At 42.4% G+C, this 12696-nt stretch overlaps 1 protein-coding gene across 1 annotated transcript in view; it reads right to left on the reverse strand.

Moving 5' to 3' along the window:
- LOC144934819 (ATP-binding cassette sub-family C member 3-like) overlaps positions 1-6729 on the reverse strand; it is a 51462-nt gene extending 44733 nt beyond the window's left edge. The window contains exon 1 of the mRNA XM_078861012.1: positions 6530-6729. Coding sequence (XP_078717138.1) covers positions 6530-6571 — 42 coding nt within the window. The 5' untranslated portion in view covers positions 6572-6729. The remainder of the gene's footprint in view (positions 1-6529) is intronic.
- Positions 6730-12696: the final 5967 nt, after the last annotated feature.

Genomic DNA, 12696 nt, shown 5'->3' on the forward strand with positions numbered 1-12696 from the left:
GCTTAAAGCCACTATTGTGGATAAAAGACCGGTTTTACGGATAGTGATGGCACTGATAACACTTGTATGGTTCTGATGCACAGTATTGAAATTCTAGATTTTAATCTCAAGTAGTTTTTGTCATGAGGCTTGCCACTTAAAAATGTTCCACAAACGATATTTATCCACCACTGCAAGTATCTAAGCTGCACTAATCGGGTACTAAAGGGGAAATATGTTCAACCTGGGAACATTGTGTTTCTAGCCTGTCGTTCCAAGGTCATCTTACCATGACAGAAGTATCTGAGGTGTGTGCTAATGTGTGGCTCGCCAAAGGTATTTGAAAGTTCGAAAACTAAACATTTTTTTATTTTACGAGTGAAGGCCCACTGAGCTATTTAGCTCTTTTTCAGAAGCGACCTGGCCACAAATGATACCTCAATGAAGTGGCTTATCACGTGGAAATGTATAGCAGTCAAGTACTCTAAACGCATGTTTAGAAATCCACACGACCACAGGGAGCACATAAAAACTCCAAATACACAGATATTAGGGTTGGAATAGAACCCACGACCTCCAGCGTACCAGGCGAGGGAGTTGACATCTCACCAACACGGCACCCTATTCAGTCTTCAGGAAAAAGTTTCCCACTCCTGCTCTAAAACCTGATCTCCTTGGAATTTAAATTTTATTCACAAATAATATCAGTGTTTTCTACTTTTCGATTTAAAGCTTTCGTGACTGCAGGGATTCATATTCTTGGTTCTTTCGGTAAAGTCACGTAGAAGGGAAAAACAATAAAATAATAAAATAATAAAACAATAAAATGTTCACGACGTTTCGATTTCAACACAAGCAATCATCATCAGCAATATTTGTTTTCCCTTCTACGTGACTTTACCGAAATAACCAAGAATATGTTTTCTACTTGTTATGTTATAAGGGCAGAGGTAAATATATAGCCAATACAGTTTAACTTCTCTCCTACTATATACAATATATATTTGAGTGGCCTCTAATTGATCCAATACAAGTCCCGTTCACATTGTGTCAGAAAAAGAAGTTGTATAAAATATGAATCCTATTATTTTATTATAAAGTATGTCGTGATGTGGTTGCATATGAATGTCATAGAAATGAAGATTGTATTCTATCCATATTTATCTGTGGATAAGCACACATGGAAGTGGTCAAAGAGGGTGCTAAAGTTATACTAGATAATAAGATAAGTCACGTGGCAAATCCATTCTATGATATGTTTGTCGAAGACTGAAAGTGGGCGCCAAACTTCTCTTCGTATCTACACATTAAAAACATGAATATCTACACATTTTTTTAAAAGGAATTTCCCAAACATTTCGGAAAGTTTACCCGATTATCCACTTCACCAATGGACAAGAGGAGTTATTCTTTTGGAGATATGCAATCAATAAGATCAGCCGATAAGATAAAATGGTCCCCCACATCAGAGCGGATGAGATAAGTTGCATGATGACCTCTTTATTTAAATAATGAACTCATGTTTCTGAGCTGTTCGCACAGGCATTGAAAGCAAATCTCTCTGTGCAACCATAGGGCAGTACTCATCTCAGTTGGTGGTCTTAAGTACAGCAGTAGAAAATCCATATTCCTTATACTGGTTCTGCTTTCTCCATTGGACAATTGCGGTTGACTAACTAATAAGTGACACTTATTTTAACGATCCTGCAATGATTTTGGGAGGAAGTCGACCTACATCTTTAATTTTAAAACAAGAGTTTGAGTCAAACCCAGGCAAACCCTGAATAAAACCCACTGACTTTCTGCATTGCATTGCATGTTCTGCCCTTACATCAATTAATTTGCTGCAAATATGTTCCCATTATGCAAATCGTATGCATATTTTTGATTAATGGATGCCTAAAAAGCAGCAGATAATGATAAAGGTTCTGCCCTGTAATTACTTGCTCATGCCACTACTGGCAGACGAGACTCCATATTGACAGAGTTCTTTGGACCCCTCTAAAGAGTATTTTGGTCTACTTTTTTACTTTTCCATGCTGACCTACCAAGTGATTGTGGTAAACCCGTTTAGAATGCAGATGGGACAGTGGTGAGGGCAATTTAAGAAACTTCCACCATTGTTTAACCTCCCACGCCAGGAAATTTAATTGAACCTGCAACCTATGGATTGAAGTCCAGTGTATCAACTATTACACCATGGCAGAATCCAAATAATATAAGCCACCAAACAGCTGGCGAGCACACCCTGGTATGGTGACAAAAGGCCAAATATTGATAGGGGGCAGATGTTGCATAATACTGCTAAGGAACCCATACAGTCAGTGTAAGGTGACATAAAGTGCTCTGGCGTCAAAGTAGGGGCATTAAATTATCTTAATGTTTTAATTATGTGACCTAGGTCTACGAGAGGATTTTGGAGGTGATTAACCCAAATATTACATGGCATTTTAAAAGCTATATCTTTTGATACTTTATTGAAGAGAGTGAAGCTGAAGGTAAGGGAAGGTGGCACTGCGTTAATCATCCCTGAGTAACCTCATACCCTAACATATCATGAACAGGAAACCATACGTCTAGAAACTGTTTGGGTTTTTGGTGAATGCCTATGCACAATCTATGCAGTAAAATATCTCCCCACTGCAGTCAAAATAACACACTCATGCATGCTTTTGTAACATCTGAGCCAAGCAGCAAACTTGCAACCTTTCCTGAATGCGTCAGAGGACCTGGCTTTTGTTAAACGCAGTGCTGCTTATCGGGTGAATATTGTTTTTTTGTCATTTGATCCCCTGTGTTTTAAAGGAGTGGCCAAATATGAGGCTGATGCCTAGTTCAGCACTTCAGTGAGTCAGAGTTACATTCCTGGACCCTCACTTGAAGTAACATTCGCATGTTTTCTCACATGTTACCATTTCAGTCAAGTCGACGTGTCTCCCTGCTCAAACACGCAATGTGGTGTGTGGTGGAGCTCATCTCCACTGATAGCCCTGGGCTTGCTTGTTGTCACGTAAACAGAAGATGCCAATTCGTCACTAGTACAGCACACCGGTGTTTTGGAGAGCCAAGCCACAACATTTACGATCTGAGTAGTTAGTTGTAATTACGGTACTGGCGAAACGTCGAACTCAAATTGTAAATGTTTTGGCTTGGCTCTCCAACACACCGGTGTGCTGTACTAGTCACGAATTGGCATGTTCTGTTTCGTGACAACCTTTACTAATTGACTGTGTCGGGTGGTGGCGGGTTTCACGACACATTCATATATTTACGCGATCTATGCTGTTAAATAGATAAGAGGTGGCGCGGGGGGTGTAGAACCATGGCCACTCGTTAGACTTGCAACCTGAGCTCGACTCTGGCCACAACGATATATCAGTGGAGAAATGATATCTGGACTGGTTTTGGGTGCGCCATTACCAACCCACACTGACCAGCATAGTGAAGTATGGTCAAGCACTCCCCATAACTGACACAATGTCATCCAATAGTGAATCAAGAATGGGCTAAACATGATCATTATTTCGATTTAAAGCTTTTGTGACTTCAGGGATTCATCTTCTTGGTTCTTTCGGTAAAGTCACGTAGAAGGGAAATAATAAAATAATAAAAATACAACATAATAAAATACAATTCTCACGACGTTTCGGCCACAACGCAAGCAGCCGTCCTCAGGTGAAGAACAGGTCTGTCAGAAAGACGCTGTCGGAAAGACCTGTGGAGCAATTCGTAAGTGGCATCATATTAATCATATTATCCGCGGATTCGATCGTGCTTGAATTCACCCAGAAAATGTTTCTAGATACATGTCATTTATCCTATTATCCACATTTAAGCAAAGATAAAGAGGATTAACCCAAAGGTATGGCAAATTAATCCTATATGCATGTTTGCAGCAAATGCGTCCTTTACGAATGATTATCTAAAGATTTGACCAAACTTAATTGACCCAGAAAGATTTGTTTGAAATATGCGTGAATAAACAGAGATAATGGAATGTACTCATAGTGCGCCCCATATTAGTGCAGATGAGAGCCATTTCACTGTGATATTTGAGACAATGGGATTAGCGCTGCGGTGTAATTCCAGGCTGTTCCCTGCCAGGATCACTGTATACCAGGATGTCATGTCAGGATGCTGTCAGTAGGGGTTCCTAAAAATGTATCAACTGACACCAGTGGCACAATGAGGTTGAGTAGTGAAAAGAGGCCAAATGTAAATATTTTCAAATTGCTAAAATAACCCCGACATTTTGTTGGAACAATGGAATCGCTGGGAGGGCCTGGTTTGGTTCAAACGCAGGCACTGCAATTATAAATAGCAACTTAAATTAAGATAAGATGTTTAGCCTGCTTAGTTAGTGAACGCCTATGCAGGTCAGTGTGATGCAAGCGTTATTCTTATTTTTTTTTTAAGTCCTGTAATTGCCCCCTAAAAACTTACAATGTTCAATTGACAGTCAGCTAAGGTGAGTGCTGGTTAGTGCTCAATATTAATGATGGTCTGAAGTCAACGGTGAATGTTCACATTAATACGGCTGTGGGCCAGACTCTCAGCGATGGACAAGTACTACTCACTTTTCACAAAGTGGTACAGTATGCATTATTATACCGGCAAAAATAAAATAAAAAAGTCCATTATCCTGAATTGACAACAGCAATGATGCACACACTCAAGTCAAAGTAAAACTATCTCGCTGCTCAAACGAATGAAACGTCAGAATACGTTATGCAAGCCACCCACTTTTATTCAGCATGTGAAATTTGCTAAATTCTGGGATAAACATTTTTATTTTCGACTTTTGTGTGAAAAGTGTGTGCATTAAAAAACGTGTTTTCTACCTATTTTTCCTTATTGTAAGGCAGTATTCATGCAATGTTTTTTCAGTTGTGCCCGTGAACCACTGCCAACCCAATTCTTTAACATTTGTGTAATTTTTTACCCCCGTTAGTGGCCATAGACATGAGCCAACGTAAATCCTCGGAAAAACACAGCAGAGTATGTGCGAACCTAAGACAGCTGTTGAAAATCCAGACGGAAATCATGAAAGTTAAACGAGGACAAGAACAGGTTGTTGTGGAATGCTTAACTTGATAATGAATACAGTATTAGCATACCAATTTGCCTGAAGAACGTGTGTACTACCGGTTATGATATGTGGATGAGAATGGTGAAGTGCACAACGACGAATGGAGAGATGCATGCTAAGAATTACATTGTAACAGAGTGACACATGGATCAGGATACCTATGCAAGTTAGAGACGTCATATTGATTGTGGGATTGGGCAGGAGCAAGATTGCAAGTAGGTATGATGGCCAGTGTTGGAGATTAACGATGGAGTGACAGCCGAATTAGATAGCATGAAAGGGCGAACGTCCGTCGTGGAGATGGAGTAATGAAATCAGCTCGTGTGCAAGAACTAGATGGATTATTGCATCGCGAGAACGTGAGTCGTGATTTGGGGAGGCCTTAATCCAGCAGTGATGATGAAAATGTGGATAAAACAATACATAAATGGGAACTTGCATTAATGGGACGAAGAATACTTAATATAAACTATGAATGACTACAAAACAATACATTAACGCTTAGCACGGTTGGCTACGTACGGTGCGAGAGAAGTTTAACATACATACAATAAGGGCGTTTCGGTACATGGACAATATCAGTAACTTGTACATGACTAACGGTAAGAAATGCATACAGAAGTCAATTCAATAATTAGCCAAATTAGTACTTGAGTCAACAGGCTAAATTAATGCTTCCTCGCGCAACGTGTCGTTATATGACGATACTTAAACTAAATTAGTAATTTCACCAGATAAGACCCACCGAGTTTTTTGGCTCTAATTCAGAAGCGAACTGGCCACAAATTATATCTCAACAAAGTGGCTTATCATCATGTGGAAGTATATCGTAGCCAAATACTCTGAACGCGTATTCATTCTAAATGTGGATGTAAGACACAGCAGAACCCGGATAAAACCCACGCGACCACGGGGAGAGAGACAAACTCCAAATACGCAGACACCAGGGGGGTCGGATTTGAAACCACGACCTCCTGCATACCAGGCGAGGTAGTTAACATCTCTGCGCCGCGATGGTCGGTGTAGATTGGTAAAGACGGAGAGGAACGTGTCCATCATATCACAGGCAGTGGTTGTTTGCTGTAGCGTGTTCTCTGCTGTCCCACTGAGTAGCCCTTGCAGCCGTCTATATTTCCCAACAAACACCTGCTTTATGCGTTGCGCTGGTCACCCATCCCAGCTAAATCCCCCACAGCATTGCGACATCTGACGAGCTCCGTGTGATGCGGTGTATGTGTAGTGGGTTCAATTTAGGTACATATGTAAACAAGTCGATCAATTGGATGGAAGCGAGCTTACGCGACGAACGAAACAATGCACGATCGAATGAATCAATTAATCTTGATTTGAAGCACAAAGCAGCAGACATCGCGATTTCCACCTGAAGACGGGCGCTTGCGTTGCGTTCGAAACGTCGTGGTTTGTTTTGTTTTATTTCTACCTACGCGACTGTAATCTCACCCAAAGTTCGGCGCCGCAGTCAGCGCTGCACAGCTGCTCCATCGCGTCCTTTGTCGGGGTCTCGTCTCTCGTTGTGTGCGAGAGAGCGAGTGGCGGGGATGGTGATGTGTGGTCGCTCTCACGCCGCCTCGAGAAATCCGCGGAAGCGACGACGGCGAAGGCGGCGGCGGTGGCAGTCGCCCACTCGCACCGCTCGGAGGATTCAGCTTCACCAATTGAGGGGGGGATGTCGGGGGGGGGATGCTGGGGGGGGTGTTGGGGGGGGGGATGTTGGGGGGATATTGGGGGGGGGAATGTTGGGGTGATATTGGGGGGGAGATGTGGGGGGGGGGGTGTTGGGGGGGGGGATGTGGGGGGGGGGTGTTGGGGGGGGATGTTGGGGGGGATATTGGGGGGGGGTTGTGGGGTGGGATTTGGGGGGGGGAGATTTGGGGGGGGGGATATTTGGGGGGGGGATGTTGGGGGGAGATGCTTGGGGGGGGATGTGGGGGGGGATGTTGGGGGGGGGATGTGGGGGGGGGATGTGGGGGGGGTGTTGGGGGGGGTGTTGGGGGGGATATTGGGGGGGGGTTGTGGGGTGGGATTTGGGGGGGGGGAGATTTGGGGGGGGGATGTTGGGGGGGGATGTTGGGGGGGGATGTTGGGGGGGGATGTTGGGGGGGGGGGGATGTTGGGTTGCTGCTGGCCCCACGTGAACGCGTTGGGTGCTGTCGGGGCTGCAGTGGCGTTCAGTGCGTTGCGCTGCGCAGCGAAGCCGGCGAGCCGAGTTCGATTCCTGCTCACGGCCACCAACACCGGTGACGATTGTCTTGAACCGGTCCTGGGCCCCCTCCCCATCGGTCTGACTCGGCATCAAATGAGTAGTAACCTGTTGCGCGGTGCGTGAACGTCGCCACTGGGGAGGCAAAGGCGGCCGGGCGTGGTGCTGGCCACTCCACCCCCTCCGTGTGCTGTTCCAGCCTTCATAGGTGCTCGGTAACAGCACTTTCCCCAATAGTATGTTAAGGCTACACGGGGGATCTGTGTCTTTGCTGCCTTGATTGTAATTTATTCCGGGCGTTGTGTGTGCGCTGAGTATGGATGTGGGACTCTTTTTGCCAGTTTCATGATGATGAAAATGGAAAACATTTTACCCTTTCTGGCAATAATACAGTTGTTAAGATGCTCAAACACCAAATGGACACCTATTGTTAACTTTACAAAGCAGTGAATCATCTTGCCCCAGCCTACATCATTGACATGCACCCATATGCCCCCTAAAGGTCCCCTAAGATCTGCAGATATTCTCTGCATTCCCAGGTCGAGGTTTCGGTCTATGGGTGACAGAGCCCCCAGGATGTGGGACGCTCTTTCGCGAAATATCAGGAATCTCTAAGTCTGTGGACATTTTTAAAATACGCCATAAAACCTATTTACAGTATACGTTTCCGCTTATTAAACTTTTACTTCATTTCGTAAATTATTCTTAAAATGTATTTATAATATTATTTTATGCTGAGTGTCTGCTGCTGCTGTGTCCTGTACACAGCACTTTGAGATCCTTGATGAAAAGGGCGATATAAATGTAATTATTATGAGTATCAAGTCTGATTTAACAACACATTCTTGTGGTAAAGCATGAAAACAAATATGCTTTGATGATATTATGCTTTGATGATATTATGCATTGTCATTGAAACTGATCGGGCCACACCACCACCCAGGCTGAAATCCAAGAAACCATTCTGGATGCGCGCCTCCGCCCAAGCCAACAAGGGCGCAAACAATAACATCGGCACTCTCTGCACGGAATCCTGGGCGGCTATGGATGTGGCAAACAAACACCTCATTGAGGACCCGACAGTGGAAGTAACGAAATTCTCCCTTCCACGACAACTTATGAACCTCGCTAAGAGATGCTCGAAAGTAACATGGGAGACGCACGTACACCGTCTACAAATGAAAGAAAAAAGAATTGCTGTACTGCGACTGTGGTGAAATCCAAACCATAAAAAGCATATTCTTAGGTTTTTCGGTAAAGTCACCTGAAGACGGAAGCTTGTGTTGCCTCCGAAACGTCGTGATTTTTATTTTATTTTACTTTTATTAATTTTTATTTTATTTTTTATTTGACCTACGTGACTTTACCGAAAAACCTAAGAATATGAATCCTTGCAGTCACGAAAGATTCAAACCATAAAAAGCATATCCAACGAACGCACCATCCATGCATATACTGGCGGTGCCGCTGCGATCCAAACAGCGTCTTCTGCTTCCTTGGATTGTTTGAAAAAATACCGGGTGCTTCAAAGCAATGTTAACACTTCTGAGAATTTGCAACAAAACCACAAGAAATGTGATGCGTCCGGGCTCTGGAGACCACCTGGAGAAGATTCCAGGCACGTGTTGACAACGATGGCGAACAGGTAGAGACTCTTTGACTTTTTTAAGCTATTAACATAGATTTGTTATCATGTTACACAGTGTATTATCCGTTCTTTTCCCATTAAAAGCGATAGTCCCATATCAATATTTTTTTTTTAATTGAAGCACCCTGTATAGAGAATTCAACTATAAACACGTTTCAGAACTGTTGCTTTTCCATCCTGCCACCCTAAAAATGTAAAAATACAGCATATGTGCGTATGTGTGAGTAGCGTCATGTTAATGTTTTCATCAATGCCAACATACACCACAATCACTTTCCCCTGCCAGATTCTAAGGCTGTTTTACAGACGGTCTTGCTGTTGCAGTATCCCAACATTTGGGTTACACTCAAATACCTGTCTCGGTAGCCTGCCTTCCTGTATCCCGTACACATTCCTCCCAGATCGCAAGCTGCAACCTCCTATTCCTTATGAAACTACTGCTATTTTGCCACATTCGCTTCCAAACCACCAAGTTATATACCACAATCTCAAATTAAATGTATTGTCCTCCACTGCTGCCTTGTGCTTATTCTATCTGCATGTTTAGGATGCATATTTGTTCGGTTGTTTATTGAGGTGTTTAGTTTGTTAAAATCACACGAGGAATTGCATAAACTTGTTAAAGCAATGCAAAAACGCCTATAATAACCTTTCTCAATTCAAAAACTTTGATCATGTTCTTCATTACTGACCAATTGACATGACCTTTGGGCCTGCGCTCAGAAACTGTTTAAAATATAATCCTCATGTCTTTGGAATTACAAAACAAATCACGACACCGCTGCTCGCCGCAAACACAAATTAAAAGGTGTGTGAAGTCGAGGGAGTGGAATGAGTCACTGCGTTGGTATCATCTTGCCCCGAGGATGTAAAACAACAAAAACTGTGAATCAGAATGCAACAACACACGTTGTTAGGAAAGTTTTCGGTGTGGTGGTGGTCAATGTACCCCTATAATCCAGTGACAGGTTAGATTGGTGACTCATACGTGGATGAGAGCCACAGAGATTGTCGAACGATACTCTCACTGGATGGAAACCGAGTTTGTACGTGCAAGTGATAACACAGGAAATAGGTTTCAAATAGGCAACATTTTTCAGGCTCTTAGGCAAGAAGCCATTCTCAGAATAGGGATGGTCAGATTTATTGAAAACAATTTACTGTAATTCATAAATTAATAATACAAAATATGCTTGCTTCCCTATAATAACTGCGATGATGTATCACCAGTCACTTGCATTCATAAGATCCTCACAAGAAAATCTCCACTCCCCAAACACCACTTTCCTGATACCACTCATACACAGCACTAATTTGACACTCACCAGTCACCATGCACCAAACATTCATCAGATACCACTCACTTGACACTTCACACACTCATCACTCGCCTAATACAAACTCGCATGACACTCCCTCCCTGCCTAACATTAACCTAACACTTAATCAACAGACACTCAAAACGACTCTCCTGACACTCACCAATCACCTTACATCATTCACAATCACTGCTCATTACCTGACACTCAGCACTCATCTGATACCACTTACCAGACACCAAGGTTGAAATAATGTAAACTATACGTTCTGTCCATCTATTCTATTTTTGTTCTTGCCATTTATCAAAGTTGTATCCCAAGTGTGCTATTGGCGTCATTCGAATATCTCGCAGCCATTCGTGCGAGTGAAGGGCATAGCATGATATTTGTTGCTATGTTTGATTCTTTATATATGTTCAAAAAGTCATAGACGAGTCCATGTAAGCAGGTATCACAAAGCTGCCCGAGATCCCTTCAAGTGCCTTGGTTCGAGCAGGAGGGGGCAGCACTTTACCACCCACCCCACCACAAAGACGGTTAAATCGATGTTTTAATCCTCAGAAGTAAAATAACGCCAAATTAAACAAATTGCCCCATTTAATGTGATAGGGTTTTGTTGTGCAGTCATTGGTGACTGGGCTGAAACCATCAAATCACGACATTTGAGAGCCCAGTTTAATCGTGGGGGCCTTGTCTGGATTTGAACTCAGAATTCATCAGTGCCAGCTCAGCTTCTGACTTCTGAACCATCGGGTAACGTCTTGAATTTACAGTCTTAATATGTAAACTATATTTAGTCAGTTAAAACCTTTCTTTCAAGGTTTTAACCATGAAATTGAGATGGGTGCTGCAGTCCATTTAATTTCTCAATCAATATTTTTTCAGGCCACTGCCAAATGAAGATGTTACAGAACCTAACCTTTACTGTACCTACTCATTTTCTCATTGGCATGTTACACTGGACATGCGCATGAGCACACCAAATAAATAAACATACATTATGCGAAACGTTAGCGTCGTCTTGAATACGATAAGTAACAATAAATAAGACGTCATTTCGCCTCCCATCTGGAATGTAAAAAAAAATTGACTTTTTTCTTATGAGTAACAGATGTCGGAAGGTGGCGTATTGTTTTTAATAGTTGTATGTTATTTAATTATTTGTTACTTAGTAGCAATGCCATTATATAACTACCAATGCCAATTTAACAACTGGCCATCCGAAAATGTAATAAAAGTCATCTCCAGCTCTTATTATCCACTCTGGTCCCTCTTTTCGATAAAGGGTCATTGCCTGTTACGTCGTCTATTGTTTCCTTGTGGTAGTGTTATTGACGAATGTTAATTGTGCTTGTGCACCACTACCAATGCAGCATCAGAACATGTCATTTTGTAAATGTGGGTTTAAATTTCTATTTAAAGCTTTTGTGAGTGCAGGGATTCATATCACGTAGAAGGGAAATAATAAAATAATCAAATGAAAACATAATAATATAATAAACTAAAATACATTAAACAATAACATTCTCACGACGTTTCGGCCACAACGCAAGCATTAGGACGCTGTCTTTCCGACAGCTTTGTTCTTCACCTGAGGACGGCTGCTTGTGTTGCACCCGAAACGTCGTGATTTAAAATGTTCCAATTAGTTACTACTCCAGCACACCGGTGTATTGGAGAGTAAACCCACACTTTTCTTGGTTCTTTCTGTAAAGTCACGTAGAAGGGAAATAATAAAATAATACACTTTTTTTTTATTCCGTCATCCGTCATCAGGTGAGGACAGCCACAGCGAGAGACCTATGTTGTTTTGTTTACGTTTTGTTTAAGCATACCGTGTCAACCCGTATTCTTGTACAGGGAAATTTAGTTTGCAGGTCCATACGGCGTACAGCCGTTTCAATGCTATGGCTGTAGGGTTTTGGTGGTCCATGTTGTTTATGTCGTTTATTGTGAAAATTCCATCACAGTTCCTATGATCAAAGTTTCATTGCTTCCATGGCTTTATTTTGGTGATTTTTGCAGAGTTGGTGTACGGTGCCTTTTTCTGCAATATTTTGCAGTTTTTTCTTGGATTTTCTGTTAGCACTTAGTCACATATTCACTTTAAGATGTTTTATTGTTCATGTTTTTTGTTTGTTGCGGTTGCACGCGATTCAAGAGCCGAATGGCTCACAAGTCTATACCAAATAAAGTAACTTTAACTTGAATTCTGGCAAAAAAGTGTTTTGTCTATTTGTTTGTTTCTCCCTTGTGATGGGACTTTGTAGGATTAACGTTGAGATTTATAAGGGGGCACGTGGTGACCAGTCAGGTCTGAATTGGTCTGCAATAAGGTAGGGCACTGATAAGAGGTTGACAGGAATGTTTCCGTGACAATCATTTCTAATTGGCCGTGTCGGGTGAGGCGGCGTGTTTAACGACACATTTACATTGACGC

Source organism: Lampetra fluviatilis, chromosome 1 (assembly GCF_964198595.1).
Source record: "Lampetra fluviatilis chromosome 1, kcLamFluv1.1, whole genome shotgun sequence".
Classification (NCBI taxonomy): domain Eukaryota; kingdom Metazoa; phylum Chordata; class Hyperoartia; order Petromyzontiformes; family Petromyzontidae; genus Lampetra; species Lampetra fluviatilis.